Source organism: Corvus kubaryi, unplaced genomic scaffold, assembly GCF_017639235.1.
Source record: "Corvus kubaryi isolate FWS band 111438036 unplaced genomic scaffold, C.kubaryi_AGA036_p1.0 37341, whole genome shotgun sequence".
Taxonomy (NCBI): domain Eukaryota; kingdom Metazoa; phylum Chordata; class Aves; order Passeriformes; family Corvidae; genus Corvus; species Corvus kubaryi.
Window position 1 is genome coordinate 12,376,009 of NW_024581112.1, and position 18,374 is coordinate 12,394,382.

The 18,374-nt window shown below is 41.8% G+C and overlaps 1 protein-coding gene across 1 annotated transcript in view; it reads right to left on the reverse strand.

The window, feature by feature from the left end:
• CLCN1 (chloride voltage-gated channel 1) overlaps positions 1-18,374 on the reverse strand; it is a 36,115-nt gene that overhangs the window by 14,086 nt on the left and 3,655 nt on the right. The window contains exons 2-9 of the mRNA XM_042031351.1: positions 15,093-15,246; positions 14,438-14,569; positions 12,805-12,933; positions 12,568-12,701; positions 11,696-11,773; positions 8,128-8,206; positions 5,249-5,374; positions 1,739-1,823 (exon numbers count right to left, since the gene is read on the reverse strand). Of these exons, the coding sequence (XP_041887285.1) occupies positions 1,739-1,823; positions 5,249-5,374; positions 8,128-8,206; positions 11,696-11,773; positions 12,568-12,701; positions 12,805-12,933; positions 14,438-14,569; positions 15,093-15,246 (917 nt within the window). The remainder of the gene's footprint in view (positions 1-1,738; positions 1,824-5,248; positions 5,375-8,127; positions 8,207-11,695; positions 11,774-12,567; positions 12,702-12,804; positions 12,934-14,437; positions 14,570-15,092; positions 15,247-18,374) is intronic.

The window sequence follows — 18,374 nt, forward strand, 5'->3', positions numbered from 1 at the left end:
ACAGAGGATAAACTGTTACTGTTCTCATTCTATTAATTTCTAAAATTAATGGACTTTTGCTTTGTTATATGTCACGCATGTTTTTGCCAAATCTCATTCAATGATTAATTTAGTGTACTTAAAACATTGTATGTTGAAAATAATCCTGCTTTATAATTTAAAAATTGCAGAGAAACATGCTTAAACTAAATAGAAAGCTTTTCACAGAAAAACATGTCCAATGAATTACTCTTAAGTATTTTAACTGATTAGAACAGTGTCTAAAATAGACCAGTCCCTTAGGCAATATAAGCCTAAAGACTGCACCGTGAACTGAATTGCTTTGTAATACTTTATATTAAAATATAGATCTCTCCATTCATGTCTATCGATTTATCAATAAACTGGAAGTGCTCCTCTTGTATAGATTATGCAAATTAACATTTGCTGACACAGAAAAACAAGATCTACCTATTGGCAGTGCTTGCCCCACCTGAAAGTGAAAAAATATGTTGGGTAGAAGCAGAGTTCAACTTTGAGACTTAATGTTAAGAGAATTTGGAGCATTCCAAGTTGGCATCGGGACTTTATCCAAGACTATCCAAGTCTTTAGGGTTGTTTTTTATTTTAAATACCATGTTGGACACCCAGGCATTTGAAAGCATTTTGCAGTTGTCATATATTCCTTTCCCAGCCTATATGCAGGGCTGAAAAATGCCAGCTCTGTCAACTCTGTCCAAAACATGGTGACAAGAAGTTTTGCATTCTAACAACCAGCTGTAAATTGCAAGGTTTACATTTTTTTCCTTGCCAATCTAAACCAATAGATTCCGCCAAGTTCATTAGGTAAGTCTGTTTAAGGGGAAGAACTAAGTGAATACTTGTTACTAGCAAAAACTCCTGTGTATTCATAGATTTTTCAATATATCTGATGTCTTCAAAAAATCCCCCTTGAGTTCATAGTCAAGTAAATTAATAGGAGGGCAGCCTACTAAAAGAAGCTAAAAACCCACAAATATATTTCTGGTCTTGAATGCAGGTCTTGCAACAGAGTATATTCACAACACCAGCACAGGCTTTTGTTCCTATAGTGTTTTCCTTTCATTATGCTCTGCAGTGACTTCCCTGGAGCCTCTCTCAAGCTCTAACCAAAGATGTTTCCTCACAGTAATTCCATACTCATCTTTTCTCTAGTATTTCCCAATTTTCTTTTTTTTTAAGTTCATGCTTTCATTTCCTCCAAATTAACCATTGTTCTTACTGAGTCCAATTACGGCTGGCTACCCTTGTCACCATGTTGGGTGTACCAACCTCTCTCAAAAAGGATAATCATTCTGACCTTGTGAAAAGGAAACTTCAGGTTAAATCTTTTGTCCCATTTTGGTCATGTGAAAAGGGTACCTGTTGGATCTGTTCTTTTGGGGATAATGTCAAAACAGTTAAAAGGCCATTCAGTAAGTCTATTCCCAGTACTTTGACCAACTTAGACTTACTTTTTTTTTTACCTCCAAGCTTAATTTCTGAAAAAGATACATGGAAAGGAAATAACAAACAGCTTGATAATACCTGTATTTCTTTCCTTAGCTGTTGTGATACGTGGACACCATTTCTGAAGGAAGAATTCCAACAAACAGAAACCCACTTTGTTACAACCAAAGTGACTAAAAGTGATGTATGGAAACTTTTTGGCAGAAGAATTCCTAACACAGATCATACTATAACCTTTGTAGAGCAAGGAGTCAGTTTCCTGGGAACTTACCCTATTATAGCAAATGCTGGCAGCTCTTGCAGATCAAAGGGGAAATCCATACGGAAGTTTGTTCTGAACAGCGCTGTGATGGTAACTGTGAGAGAAGAAAGGTAGAGGAGGAAAGAAAATAATGAGTTGAGAAGTTAAAGATAATAAAAGCTAGGGGTAGGGACAAGGAAACTAGTTTATACATGCTCCTGTGTGGTTTCCTGACATTATATACATTATTACAGATTGGCAGACTGCTCCGATTTAGTAGGTCCTATTTTTGAGCACTTGCAATCCTGGCACTCTAGATAGCCTAGGTTTGTTTTCAGAAAATGTATGCATTTTTTTTTTTTAGCTACAATCCCTGATTTTTTAAAGGGTTTTCTTTTCTTTCTTGTCTTCTACCGTCCATTCCCTATTAAAGAAAAGCTCTTCCCGGTATCCTTACTGAATGAGAGGTCTCTTTGCTGAGGCGGGCAGTGCCTGCACATCTGAAGAAGCTGTGTCACTTCTCATAGTTGTGATTGCCTTCCAGAAACAAAACACAGATCCTCTCTGAAGTTACAGCTTCAAAATTTTTGACTGGTACCAAAAAAATGAAAGGCTTAGAAATCAGAGATGGAAAAGATCAGCTAAGCCCCATCTTCTCCAGCTCACCTCTCCTGGTAGTGCTGCCCTGCTACAATGAAATGTTAAAACCTGTCCTGCTTTTCTCTGTAGGTGCATTATTGTGTGGAAACAGTAAACACCTGTATGCTAACAGGTGAAGGATAAATTAGCAATTTAATACAGGGTGGAAGTGCAGCTGGATGAGGATGGATATAAATCCCAAATTGCCCTTGATGAAGGAATTATTTGTTCAATGAGGAAATAAAAGAAGCAGTGAAAATCTAGCATTATATGACAATAACAGGAGGCATTGACTACTCGTTATTTGATCATACAGAACTAGGTTTGGAGTAATGATTTAGTGAGGTCTCAGTGGGTTACATTACCTAAGATAGCTAAGCCTAAAACTACATTCCACTATCCAAATTGGGATGATCTTGCTCCCTGTCTCTTCCCCCTGTTCCTTCCCTCCCGGCTGTGCTATTGTTCTCCTCTCCCGTTGGGCCCACTCTGGCACATCGCAGCCTTCTGTGAGTTCCTTTGCCTCATTAAAACCTGCCAGAAAACCTATCTGCTCTTTCCCTGGGTTACTCCTCTGCCAAGGAAGTGAGTTGAATCAAGGGGAACAACGAACGCAGAGATGGTACAAGGCAGGGGTAGAAGAACAGTCAGGGATGGAAGATGATGAAAAGCAGGATGTCCTCTTTTTTGTTAGATCAGCCCAAGAAAGGGATCATCTCAATTTAGTTTAAGGAAACAGATAGTCCAAGCCACTAAATGGCAGAGCATTTAAAAAGTATAGTAGGGCCCATTTTCAAAGAGTTTTGCCACAGGGCAGCATAGATGACCAGAGCAAAGGGAAACAGTCACAGTGCTTAGTCTCTTTCTAGGTTCCCCCTCTACTCCCACAGGACAGAAAAAGATTTCCACAGAAAGATTCATCCCACCTATCTTCATCCTCTTTCCCCAGTGACTAAGCCATTCTGAAACTGAATGTCTAAGCCCTTTTCTCTCCATTGGCTACAAACTGTACTAGAGTATCTGTCCAATTCTTACAAGGTTAGAAGTAGAAAGGAGTGGGAAAGGCTTCTTAATGGGGAAGTCTACTTAAAAATAGATTTGAACTTTAAGATAACAATGAGCCATGTGTAGGAGAGATCAGAAGGAGCAGGAGGAAGGCAAGGCATGAAACCCTATGGCAAATAAGATGAAAGTCCAGGACATGGTAAAACAAGAATCCTGCAAATTGCAGAACTCGAGCCTTCCATGACTGGCAAAGAAAGGCTCAGGCTGCAGCAACCAACCAGAGTGGTTTGGCAAATAACCAGATGTTATTTGGAAAGTACAGATAATGGTGTAATGCCAGCTGACAAAGCCATGAGTAACAAGAAGCCAGTAAAGATTATGTGGGTCCAAGAAATAAAAGAATTTTGGTGAGATACTACACAACTTATTTGCATCTGTCACTCTGATGTGATCACTTCCCTACCTGCTTCTTCCTGGTAGCAGGCAATAATAGAAGAACCTTGCATGATAAAAGACTGAGAAGACCGGGTGTGTAGCTTTCCAAGGGAAATAAATGAGCAAGAAAGGACATGAAAGACAAGTTAGAGCAGAAATGATAAAAGATCGTAAAATAATGAATGACTTAGCTAGGTAAACGTTTCTAGTTCCTTAATGCAAGGACAAGGAGACTGACAACACAAAGAAAATACAGAACTGTGAAAAGGAACAATTTTTCATAGCCAATTGAATCATGGAAGTTTTTAACCGAGACTGTCAATGAAGAAGAACTTGAGGAGCCATTAATATCGGTATTAAAGCTGTCTGGATGATTTTGAAGAAGGGACAGGAGTCAAGAAGTTTCAGGATTAAGCGAATTTCTAGTCATTTGAAATGAAACTAATTTCTAGTGATTTCTAGTGATTTGAGAGATCAACGAGGGAGTCAGAAAAGACAAAGTGAAGGAAGTTATCTCCTGTTATGTCTTTGAGTTTCTTATATTTTTCTCTGGAAAGAACAGACAGATACGGGGTTTGGGTTTTTTGTGACAGACCTAATGGTTAAATACCCCAGATTTACTTTTAGGCAGTGCTACATAAAGAAAGATGTAGCCACTTTCTACATTCAGGTAGAAGGTGTAGTCATTTTCTATATTCCAGAGAATATTCAACCCCCCAAAAAATCCATCCCTCTGAAGTCAAGAGAGACATGTTATAGCAGTTTTAAGTAAGTAAACTGCTCACATGGAGCTCAATAAAATAGATGCAAGAATAAAAGATAAAGGTATTATAAGGAAGAAGTTTACAAAGAAATGGCAGCCTTCTGCACCAGAATTCTATTCCCACAGTGTTTGAGATGCTCTACTGAACAAGCCTGACTTGTGCTCTTTCTGTCTGCACAAATGTCACTCTTATGCTTTTCAGTCACTTGACACACTTTATTTTTTCAGGACCTTCAGTCAGATCCTACCAAACCTGTAGCCTCCTAATCATTTAATATCTCAATTTTCTTGACTATCTGTTTTAACATTTTCAGTCAAGAGGTGACCAAAGCAGACCATGGCTTTTCCAGCAAGGACTACATCCTCTGTGAGAGGATATCTCTGTGTTTGCAGCCTGGACACTATTCTGAGCAGAAGCAACAAAATCCCACCTCAGGGTCCCTTTTGCTTGCTGAGGACTCATATTCTGTCATTTGTCAGTTAGATACATCCCAGAACTCCTAGGAATAGGTTGGGCTAGACAAGAGACGAGATGACAAGACACTTCCCTTTCTCCTTCCTTCTGTGCTGCTGAAAGTCACATGTTGTGGCAGACGTTTCAAGCATCATAAAAATATCGTGGTTTTGAGGAAGATGGAAAATAATGCATTAACAGAGGAACTTTTGTACAAAGAGAGCAGGAACAGCTCTTAGCTTACCTGCATCCTTGTTCCAGACAGCAAGGACTCGGAACACGAAGGCACTAAAGGTAGCTGCAAAGAAGCCTCTCCAATAATTGCGCACAGCAAAGTAGGTGGAGGTGACCTCGATGCTGAAAAGAACCCCTAGAAAGAGTTGGAAAGGGAGCAAAGTTAAAATAAGAAGTGTAATGTTAGAAGCATGAGAGAGGATTCTAACTAGCTTTCTAGAGCAGTGGTCTCCACACTTCTTTGATCATGCACCCCTACCCATAAAAGGTTTTTGAGCATGTACCCTCTCCCCTCTATGTGTATTTATTTAAATATAATACGCATGTACTACTGTACTAAAATATTGTGTACAATATAAAACATGCACAAAAATAGAAATTAAACAAGGATGAGATAAAGATGAAATAAACGTAATTTTAAAGATTATTTGTTTTATTTATTAATGGAACAAAAAAAATTGTTCTCACTGAAATAGTAATATACTTTATTTTTTAAAATCTGGGTTTAACGCTTTGTGACACGGTGATTCAAAGGTCTGGTTCTATGTTCAATTTATTTTGATGCTTGGTCTTAATGGCTGTCATATCTAAAAAGAGGATCTCACAAAGACACATAGATCCAAATGCAAGAAATGTATTACTGGCTGTGCTGGCTAAATCATGATACTATTTTTTCAATCCCACCCACCACCTATGCAAAGAATTTTGTGAAAGTTGGATAGTAAATTTTCATCCTCCCTGATGTCAATCAGTTGTTCTTGCAAAATGATCAGAAGATGTTGAATTTTTATATTTTTAACAAGTGGGTTTAAAACCCACAAAAAAATCATAATCTTGACAATTTTTAAACAGGTAGAAATTCTTGTTTTCAAGTTTTTTGAGTATATCTATAATGAGAGCATTTTTGTAGCCAAGACACTTACATTGTATTTGGCAACAGATTCACAAAACCTCCACAAGTTTCTTTTGAAAAGCAGTTTCTCACCCACTGCTAGAACATCACTTTCACCTTGAAGTACATCAAGTATGTTTACTTTTTCAGAAATAACTACTAGGTAGCAATCTACTGACAGAGACTTGTCATCACAGAAAAAACCAGCAAATTCAGAACACTTGTCTTTTTGTAAAAGAAAAATGTGCAACTGGACATTAAATTCAGTGGCTATGAGATCACCAGCAACTGCCTGTAGGATTTTCTTGGTCACTTCCCATCTCATTATGAAGTACTGTAAAGATTCTACTGTTTCAGGGTGTTGTTTTTACAAAATGAACCACATCAATGACATCCTGTAGCACTTTGTGCATGTCTGGATCCCACTTCTTTGCTGCGATAGCTCGTCTGTGAACACTGCAGTGCACGAATCCCAGGTGTAGTTTTGTCTAGGTAACCTTACCACCCAGTTCTTCTCTTATTCTGCTCCACCAGTTGTTACACTTGCACAGCTCTTCTCTAGAACATTTTTTATTGAAGAAGTAATTCACTGTTGAGAATACAGCTTCTGTGATAGAGCTTCCTTTCAGTGTCTCACAGAAAGAAGTTCTGCCTTTCACTATTGAAACAGAATCTGGAAAATACCATCATCTGAGGCATTTTAGAAACATCTGTGCTTAATCCAGCTGCACAGGAAGCCGCTCCCGCTGTGTAATTTGCACAGATGCTGGTTTCTTCAAACCTTAAGCAATGTCCGCTAGGTGTCTTCCAGCAGTGCTTACATTTTAATTTGCTGCTCTCTTGCTTTCTGTGCTTTATTTTTATGTTTAATGGCAGGAAATACAAGTGTTTCTCCTGTGGGATGTGGCATTTTCTCTTTTGCTGTGAAGCAAGAGACCTCAAAGGAGGCTTCTACACGTTTGTCATTAGGTCCAGTGAAATTTTGTAAAGTACTGAATTGAATGTCACATGGCTTGAAACATTGCTGAAAAAACGTAGAGGTTTGTCTTCATGTTCCGGGTGCCTGGATTTTAAATGTCTTGCTAATTCTGATAGCTTAATACCATCATTACTTCTCAAAGCATGATACACACATGGGGTGAGGTTCATCGTTAATGATAGCAGATATAGATCCATATTTAAAATAGCCTTTGATAGTTTTAATTTTTTTTTTGTCCAACTTCCTCTCAGATCTCATTAGCTGGCCATTATTTGTACTGTATTATTTGTAATGGGACTGAATAAGGGCCTGTACTAGAAGTGTCAGCTCTGCCACTTTCTTGTCATTTCTCTCGCTCACATTATTAGTATTATCTTCAATCCATAGCCTCTTTGCAGGAACCTTTTTAAGCCACTTTTCCTATTTGTGAGGATTACTGTAGTTAACACTAGATAATATAATCCATAAATCCACTTAATCCAGTGTGGGCACATATTGATTGCAATTCATTGGAATATGCTGAAAGAGAGGAAATGATTGAGGGCACCATGGTCAACCCTCTGCATTGGGAGTACCTCTACACCTCATGCACTGCATGTGACAAGTGGCCATGTGACATATTAGGGCCCCACTGCCAATACATATACTTAATACTAGTGAAGTTCGATTTATTTACTTTTTATATTAAAAAAAAATAGAAATTTATATTAAAAAAATAGAAAAAAAGTATTTCCTTCCCACACCAAATAGATCACCTTGTGTATCCCATGGGGTACCCCCACCCCAGTTTGGAGACCACTGCTCTAGAAAGCCTTCTCCTCTTGCTTCCAGAAAGTGGACAACATGTGGAAAAAAGGCTGTCAAGATGCTGGGGAGGTTGAAAATGCTAGAGGTAGGTATCTCTGTCCAAAGTAAATGTCACATCAAAAATGTGGTGCAGGAGAGTGGGAGAGGAGAAGAGGACTAGGCAGGAGAGGATTTAGATACCTGGGGAAAAGGAAACAGAACAGCCACTTGCCTCCAAGTGGTGTCCCAAAGCAGCAGCCAACACCCACAGCGCACCCCACAGTCAGGACATCCGTGTAATAATAGGGCTGCTACTGGTGAAAGAGACAAAGAGAGACAGACAAACAGAAGAAAGAAGGAAAGAAAGCAGAGAGTGAGTAACAAAATTGGCATGTAAGACTGCATGATGTCACCCAGCTCTGTCACCAGTCTCAGAGTTATAGCTAGGTTTATCTTACTTCTGGATGGCTTCAAAATATTGAAAAGGCAAGACCTGGCACAGGACAGGCATATACCTGGAATCACACATTCAAGACATGTGAAGAAGGCAGCATCTCATTTTCCTTTGAAACATACACATTCCTGTCACTGTAAATGAAATGTCTCATGGAAATTCCTCCAGAGGGTGGAAGGAGCATAAGTAGGTTTCGCTCCATCTCTTTTACTTTGGCAGGGAATCTCAGGATGCACATGTGCCACAGAATGCCTCCAAAAACCTCCCCGTGAGTCAGTGCGCACAAGGCACATGCATGTCCAGAACAGAGTGTGGACTGGTCCTGAAGGTCCTTCCACGCTGGGTGGGTGAGTGGGTGACAGATCACCCAGTAAAGCGTTGTGCTGTCCTGGTGAAAACTGTCATCATTATAAAAGTAATTGGAAGGTATAAAAGGGAGAGTCTTTCTCAGAGGCTGGGCACCATTTGCTTGTCAAGGGCTAAACTGGCTTTTCAAATCCATCCTTCTTAATACACAGGGTGGTGTTTACCTGCAACAACACCCAGAAGTTATGCACCAGGGCAATATGATGTGAAACTGTGAGCTATATCTGGGACCAAGGTCAGATGAAGATCACAAGACTTCCAGGTAATGGAAACCACATTTGGCAATTTGGTGTAAATCCAATAGAGGAACTAGGGCTACAGAAACTATGATAATTTTCTGTTCCCACACTACAATGTTATCACAGACTCACAGTAAGTTTTAGTCCTGTGTCTCTGAATGCTTCTCTATCTCTCTGTTCAGAGCTGGGCTAAATCCAAGGTTAGATCAAGGGCAGAAGGATCAGAGTGCTCAGGATCAGGGTACTAGGGCAGCCCTGAACACTTCCTAGGGCAAAGATTCCCCAGCCTCTCCTGACACCTGTGCCACCCTGAACCACTTTTGGGACAAGGGGAGAAATTCTTTTCATGCATAGACAGAATTTCTCTTGTTTCAAGTTGTGGCTGTTGTCTCTTTGTCCTTTCACTATTCTCTGAGAAGACTTTGGCTATTTTGTCTGACATCTCCTTCAGCTCCCAAAGGCAGCAGCTAGATCACTCCCTGTTTACCCTTCTCTTTTCTTCTCTAGCATCTCCCAGTGAACTGTGTATGATGAATCCTGCAGTCTCTGAGACTATGTTAATTCCAGGTACAGAGAAGGGAACAAGAAGCACAGACTTCCACAGAGGTCTTTGGGTTTGGGGTTTTTTTTGCTTTAATTTTTTACCATTAAAACAGATACCATTCTCCTGTATACTACCAATGGTTCCACCTGACTCTGGTCTGATCCTTGGTTCTGAAACTGCTTTCTCTCAAGGCTTTTGGCAGACTGACAAATTTTGCCTTGAAGCCTCAGGCTTCAGCTCAGGCTGTCTACATCTTGCTAGACTGCCCACATACACACAGTTCTCAGCCTCTCTCTTGCTTAGCCTGATTTTCTTCCTGGCATCTTTTCTCAAGTTACCAGCTGAAGAACCTCTAATCTGTAGCTGACAAACTATGTTCCTTCCTTGTTGTTTTTTTTTTAATAGTCACCCACAACAAAGATCAGTATTACTGTTGATGCTAGACCATGTTACAGTTGTCAGCTAACTCATCCATTTGAAGGCTAACAGGAAAGTAGGGCATGGAAGAACTAAAGCCAGCTTAGAAAAAAACCCCATAGAATTTTAAAACTCCTTACACTTTTGGGCACAATAACCATGCAAAGAGGTTCAGGGCAGCATATGGGGAGAGAGGGAAGTGAAATGAAAGACAAATTAATTATGAATATATTTCCACTGCTTTAGGAAGAAGTTACCATGTGCCCTTGTTTAAAGAAATTCTGTGAATCACAAGACTAGTATAAGTGCATGGGGGACACATAAATTTCCAGATTTCTCCTCCGGGTGGGTGGGATCATGGAAAGTTTTGAAGGAACCACTGAAGTTGTCTCCCTGCTCAGAGAGCTGTTAATTCTGCTAATTCCAAGGCTAGATCAGGTTCTTGTCCAGGTGAGTCTTGCACATTTCCAAGGGTGGAAATTCTCTGGACACTCTGAACACCTATGCCACTTCTGGACCACCCTTGGGAGAGAAGAACATAATTTCCTTGAACAGAGTCAAAATTTCCCTTGTTGCAATCTGTGCCTGTTGCCTCTTGCAAGGTTTTTTTTTTTTACTTCTGTTCTCTACTTGATCCTTATTGACTTTGTGGACAGCCTTTGGTACTCTCCAGGTGGAACAATGTTAATGGCTGGCAGGGATGAACAAGCTGCATCATTAGAAACCAGCACTTCAATAGGTGTCAGTTTTCCTGTAACCATCCCTTCCTTTCGCTGCCACCAGTTACACGTGAAAAGAAAGAACTTGTGTTGCTAAAGTGGAGAGGTATCTGTGGAGAACCTTCCATGGCAGCAGGAAGTCTCCCAGCAAGAGGCTAAAGGAACTGTACATTAAATGTCACATATAGGAAGACACTTGCCTCCAAGAGGGGCCTTGAAGCAACATCCGACTCCAACTGCGCAAGCCGGCACCAGGAGGTCGAGCTGCCTATGCACATTCTGGAACAGGGAGTGCAGCGAGCGCCGGGCATGCTGGGGTTAGAGGGAGCAAAGCCGGGGGTTAGGACCCAGAACAATGAAAATAAGCAACAGCCAGCAGCACAGTCAGCCATTGCTATTACAAATAGCAGGCTCTAGACACTTTAGTGCAGTCTTTAGTACTGTCAGCTGGTCTTCAGCAGTGACACCTGGTCCTTGTGCACAGACAGGATCCCCTCAAGTAAAACAGCACCTTCAGTTGTATTACACAGTCACTTTCTGCTAAGAGCCTGCACATGAAGGAGTTCCTACATTTATCTATATGTGCAGTTAATCGATTTTTTATACAACCAGTCAATACGGTGATCAGCCTGCAGAGGCTGTTCTGCGATAGCAAGAGCGTAGGCGTCAGTGTCTATAATTAGCAATGCTGTATAAACTTGGCTTAAAGACAAATTGATCTTTGTCTGCAGCTATTTTTTTATACAGTCAATGATCACAGTGCAAAGGTACCAATCATGAGATTGAAAACTTTTCAAACACATACTCCTAACCAGTCTCTGTGTACTTGCTGGGTAACACTGGTGGTCCTGACCAGTTATTTGGACTGTGTGTCTGGCCTTGCACTACTTTTGTTCAGCTTGTATTTTACTGCTCTGTAGCAGTACAGGGAACTTCAAACCACGTGTTTCCTCTGTGTTCTGTGGCCTATCATACTATCTGTGGCCTATCCATACTATCCATACTGTGTGTCTTAGGAGCTCAGCCTGTGGAAGAGCTGTGTGCAGAGACATGTGCCTTACCTCATACACCCCACAGAAGATTGACATGAACTTGCTGAGTACCACAGCACAGATACTGGCAATATGCACAAAAGGACCCTGCAAGAGAAGAGGAGAAAATCAGAGAGGGTTGCCTGCTGGTTACTGACAACCATTTAGCTACTGCAGGCCTCATGATTTCTCTTTGGCCATCTCAGTTGGCAATAGAATCATTAAGATTGGAAAAGACCTCTGAGATCATTGGGCCAAACCTTTAATGCAGCATCACCGTGTTCACCACTAAACCAGGCCCCCAGGTGCCACAATCACACACCTTTTGAACACTTCCAGGGATAGTGATTCCACCACTTGCCTGTTCCAATACCTGTGTCTTGGAACCTGACCACCAACCTGACCATTGAAGAAATTTTTCCTAATATCCAATCTAAACCTCCCCAGGTGCAACTTGAGGCCATTTCCTCTTGTCTTGTCCCTGGTTACCTGGGAGAACTGACTAATTCCCACCTGGCTACAACCTCCTGTCAGGAAGTTGTAGCGAGTGAGAAGGTCTCCCCTGAGCCTGCTTTTCTCCAGACTAAACAACCCTTTTTCCCTCAGCTGCTCCTCGTAAGACTTGTGCTCCAGACCCTCCAATCTTCCTTAGTTCTCTGATCTCCATTTAATTTTTTCCCTCTCAAAGACCACCTGACTTGAGTTCTTTGATGTTTCCTATATCATGTCTTTGAAAGTGGAAGGAAAATGGCCAGTGAAAGATAGGTGTTGCTGGAAAAAGCAGAGTTTTGAGAAGAGAAATGGTGATGAAAGTAAGAAAACATTTATAGATTCTTCTTCCACAGACAACTCCCACCTTCCAGACCCTGGTCACTACTGCACATGGAATCAGCAATATTTACCTCTTTCCCCACAGGCATGCCACTTCCAAGCCCAGCTGTGAGGGCCACAACTTTGGCCACAAAAGCTTTGAGAGTGAGATACTCCTTGAGGACCACTCCCCTCATAATGGTCTTGAGCTCTGGGATCCCAGACCCTGAAAACAACAGCAGAGCCGGGGATGAACAAAACCCGCAGGCAAATGGAACAAGAAAAACAAGACAGACAGAAACAGATCTTGCCATTCCTTCTGCCCTCACCAACAGCCTGTGGAGAGACGAAGTGGCAGAAACTGGCCGCAAACAGAATAAGACCAAGAGGGAATGCAACCCACACCACGTACTGCAGAGGGACATTCGGGTGCAGTTCTCTGTATGTCCACTTGTAGGCTGTAAACATATGAACAAAGAACTTGTCAGGAACCACAGCTGCTCCAAACTGGCTGGTAGACATCAGAGAATCACACACTTGCTAAACGTGCCCATGCTAAATCTCCTTCAGAAATGCTACCCTAATGCTCCTTTCCTAAGACAGCCCTTGTTACGTTTTTGAGTACGAGTTCCCCAATAAAGCAGGCATTCTGCAGGAATGGATAGAAGACACTACTAATATCTGTGCACAAGCATGGCATAAAAAGAGGTGTGTTACATGCACTTGTGAGGACAAATCACTGTGCAGTGTCTTTTCATTTGGCAGTCTGAGGGTCTTGTGTGGGTCCTGGAGGACAATAAAGTGGTCCACCAAACATTTCTTCATAAAAACTAGTTTAAAAGCTCTGATTGTGATTTCCCCTCTAGAGCAGCAGCATGAAGGGAGCTGTGCCAGCAGCTTTTAAAACAGCAGCGGTACCATTGCTCAGACAGGTACAACAGCACGAGCTGCTGAGAATCCAAACTGAGCTGCAGCTCCTCTGCAAGTGCATCTTCCCTGCCTGGGCTGGCTCCCCACACAGCCTCAGCAGAGGCTGAGACTTGGCAAAGGAAAAAAAAAACCAAAGGACTCAGCTGCAGGGAGCATAAAGGACAGGAAACCTCAGAGTAGGTTATGCCAGTAGACTGGTAGATGGGGAAGCTCTAGAGGGAGGAATGCTGGGCTGAAGGAATGCTGGGGGCTGTGAGGAATTGCAGTGTCTGGTGGACATCAGCAGCCAAGAGGAAAAGGTTGGTGTATGTGTCTGCCGGTCAGGATTGGGACACTGAGGGTAAGGACAGGGAAACAGTGCAGTTAACAGGATGTGGCAGTGGGGGGTGTATGTGTGCACGCCAGGATGGGGGAATGAAAGATCTTGTAATTTTTATAGCTGGCAAAGGGAGACAGATCACAGGAAAAATGCAGGGAAGGGATATAAAACAGGGAATATGAGATCTTTGTGAAAAGGGCAAAAAGAAAGAGCACTATGTGCCCAGGTAGCAGAAAAATTCAGGGCAGTGTATAAGTAAAAATTGGAAAAGAAAAAATGAGGTAAAAAGTAGAAACAGTGTCAGGAGGGCATGTAAGAGCCCCTTCCTCTCCCCATGCCCCATGTTCTTAGCATTCCTGGGGAGAAAGAGAAGCAATATAACAGGAAAGGCCACAGTATAATTTCCCTGTGCTCCTCTATATTCAAGGGAGAAGAAAGGAAAGGGATTCAAAATAATTGTTTGCCTTTGACTCATCATACACATATCCCTTGTTTCTGCCCACTTACTTCTAAATTTTCCCCTGCCATCCCTTTAAAGAACCTCTCCCTAGCTAACCTTTGCTCTACTGTGTTGCCAGAACTTCAAACTTCCCAAGCAGCAAGGGTTGAGGATGGGACACTGATATTAAAGGATGAGTGACACTGGTCACTGGGCTTTGTAAAACACTTGTATCATTTACTGGCTGCTTTTGCAACATCTGAATGGGACCCACCCTGTACGGTCTTTGCACTGGCATAATCCACTCCCCAGCTCACCAACGCCATGACCAGACCCAACAGAACCAAGAAAATCCAGTCCTCTCCAAGCTTCTTGGTAATGTATTTCTGGACGCGTTTAGCACAGTCTGTGGAGGGAAAAGTGGACCAGAAAAATGGAGTGAGCATAGATAAAGTTGTGTCTGTCTCTCCTATGCTGAGGACTGATTACAACAAGGATTTATTTGGAAGCATCATGGGCTTCATGTTGAAGGCTTGGTACCCATCCCTCTCTTACACAGTTCTGTAACATCTTCCGTAGTTTAAAAAACATTTTAAAAAGGGTGTGTGTGTGTGTGTGCAGGACACACAGGGTGGAATTCAACATCTTGTACACTAGCAGCAAAAGTCTGACATGAGGGTGTCCTTTTCCTCCCATTACAGAGATCTGTTGTGGAAAAAATTATTTACTTGGGGTTGTTTTCTATTCCAAACATATCTTTTCTCTTTCTAGGATCAAAGTTCATTTAGAAAAGATTTTTCAACCCAATGAGGTTTGATTCCTTTTGCTTCCCTCTTGCATCTCCCCAGTCACAATTGCTTAAATTCCTCCTCTCTTGCTGGCCTACCCAATATCGTGTCATAGGGTAATGAAAGATGAATTGTCCGTACCTTGACATTTGGAATAGTGCTCTTCTTTGATCTGGACTTGACTGTCACGTTTCAGGGCTCTTCCATTGTTCCTTTGGGCCTGTTTCTCCAGTAGTTTTGCTGCTTCCTTCTCTGAAATGTTATCCGTTATCTGATCCGTGTATCGGCCATAAAGCTGGAGGAGCAGAAAACAAGAGGGATCACAAGGAAAAGGTAAGGCAAATGCTCCTTCACAAACAGCATTAAGGATGACAAGGCAGATCTACCAACAGTCCAAGGTACAGACCCAAATGTACCCAAGCAGGGAGCTTGAGACACAGAAAATCTCAGACAGATGCAGCTCATTTATTTTTTCTTTCTAGTTCCTTCTTTCCAATCTCCCCAAAACCTTTTCACCTCCTTTTTCAGAGTACAAGATATGACCACAGAACATTCATTATTTTATAATGTCCTGGGAAAAAAAAAGGGAGATTGAACATTAAGAGACAGCATTTGAACATTAAGAGAGAGCTCTCTGGAGGTACAAAAGAAGGTCAAAGTAGTTCACATGAGGCCACCATCCTCAGGGCTGTCTCACAGATTTCAGCAGCACTGTAAAACATCTCTGAAGGTTTTGAGAGGCATTACACTCTCAAACAGGCTGCAGGAATGTCCTGCATCTGTTCCTCCTGCTGCCAAGGAATGCTTAACTGGGCACACAGCCACTGATGGTGCCTGTGGAGGAAAAGAAGCAGCATCATCTCAGAAATATCACAGGCTGCTGCACACCTCCAACCATTATTTACCCAAATCAGCATTTTAAGCCCTCATGTATCTCCAATTCCTCTGAATTTCCTAATTGCTTAATCTAGTCTTTTTCTTCAGATACTAAACACAGTTGGTTATATGCAATTCACAACCAGCTGCACATGCTTACCAAGGACATTTCTTACATGGGTCTGCAGTAAACTGGGCAGTTGTGCTGTCTTGTCAACATCTTAAGGGAGTTTGAAGAACCCTGACTGTGCCCCATGTTTGTTTACCAGATTCCCTTAAGAGCAGCTATCACACCTCACTCTTTCAGAGTATAGGTGGGGAAGGTGTGCATTTGAGAAGCAGAGAATAAGCCTCTCCTCCCTGCATGTCCTTCAGTGAACCAGTTTTGGCTTTACTTCAGACCAGGTTACCACCTGATGCCCTTCCCACCTGTGAGAAGGTGACCCTTTGCTCCCTCTGCAGTACAACATCTGCTTCTCTGAGATTTTCTGAGTGGCAGGAGAAGAATGAGCCATGTTTAGATCAGCAAAATCAGACACTTTAGCTGGAGAATGACGGGATGCATGACAGAGATAAAGCACTACCACACACTTAGGAGACATTTCTTTTTGACAGTTCCTGCCTCCACCTTTCAAGGTAGCAAAAGTGATGTTCCCATAAAATAGATACAGAGACTCACAGAAAGATTTACACTGGAAGGCACCACTGGAAGTTTCTAGTCCAAGCCTCTGCCCACAGCATGCAAACTCCAAAACCAGGTAAACCAGATTAGGCTACTCAAGACCTTGTCCAGGCAACTCCTAAACGTCTCCAGGGGGTAAAAATTACCCAGCTTCTCTGAGCACCTGTTACAGTGCTCTACCAATTAATATTTCAACATAACAAATATGACTGAAGGTCCTAAGTATTTTGTTTATTTGCACATATTCCTCAAGAGACACCTGAGCCATGTGACATAGCTCCCTTTGGAAATCCTAGTGATTTTTTTTTCCACAGAACACGTATCTATGCTTTTTAAAATCATCCTGTTCTAAAGATGGCTCACCTGCTGCCTCTTAAACAGATTGACCCTATCTGAACAGCTGAAAGTATTCTTCCATTCATCACTGTATTGGGAAGCTACACAAATTTAATGCAATTGTTAACCACATGATTACCAATACATTCTAGGTGAATTAAGCAGTGCAGACTCTTTGCAGTGAATAATGGCCATGCTCTGACCCCCTTAAAACAGACAGGACAGAGAAACATTAGGCTGAAGAATTTAATCTACAGGGTAAGCTGCCACATACAGAATGCACTCCTACCCAGCAAACTGCTCATTTCTTCTTTTCCTGTGTCTTTCAGACAAAAATGCCAAGTACTAGCAGATTTTAGACAAATACACCTTCACATCACCTTAGGCAGTGTTTCATTGCTGTTAAATGGTCATGACGGATGGGTTTATGTCAAATACAGCTAAAACCCATGTCAAGTATGAGATTCAAATTAGAATCTTCCATCTGCCAGATAGAACAGTGTGACAGTATAATAGCATGAATGTTGAAAGCCCTCATATGGTATCCTAGTTCACTGCTTCTGCCTGGCTGGAAAATGGTGCACTCGGGATATGGGAGGAGTAAAAAAGGAGTTAGTCCACAGACATAAAAAAGAAGTTGCTGTACTGGCAAACCAGGTGGTCTCAAAGCATTTAAAGAATGCTTCACACATGTGCTTTGCTTCTCCAGGATTCTGGAAGTATCTAAAATGGTAGGAGATTGTGGGACAGAAAGAATCCAGAAATCAGCAGATGACCTTGCAGCAAAATTAGGCTAGGCAAGAAATATCCACTCCACTAGAAGATGTAAATCTAAAAATATAACACAGTAGGACTCTGACTGTTCCTTCTTCTGCTGCTCCCTAACACAAGGAACACAGGATTTCTGAGCACCAGAAAAAATGAAGGCAATTTTATAAGTTCTCAGTTACCACCTAAGGATTGAACCAGAAAAGGTACTGTCATGCCTACTTGGCTAAATGATGAGAGAGAGCATCAAAATGGTGCAAAAACAGCTGAAGGTATAAATACCACTGAGGATAGACTGGAGGAACATACAATTATCGTGTCATCCCCCTCCCCCCCCCCCCCCCCCCCCCAAAAAAAAACAAACCAGAAAAACCAACAAAAAAACCCCACCAAGAAACCAACCAAACCATCCAGGGAGAAAGCACAACCAGGTAAAGCTCATTTTCAGAGAAGAAGCATTTATCAATGCAGAGTTTGTCTTTCCAAAAATTGGGGAAATTTCATTGTTTGAGTAACAGAGGAAAAGCTGCACAGAATCTCAGGGGAAAAAATACACCACAATCTCAAGACGTTTCTGGGAGCTATTTTCTGAGGGGTCAGCACCTGTATGAGACTGCCCTCCTCCCACAGTCCAAAGCCTAGGATATTTCCCATGCCATTCAGACTGAACAATACATTCCCTACAGAACACTCCAGTCCTTAAATCCCCATTCCCAGCTCGGCCAGTGCATCCTGTTTATGATCCGCTGCTCCTGGCCATT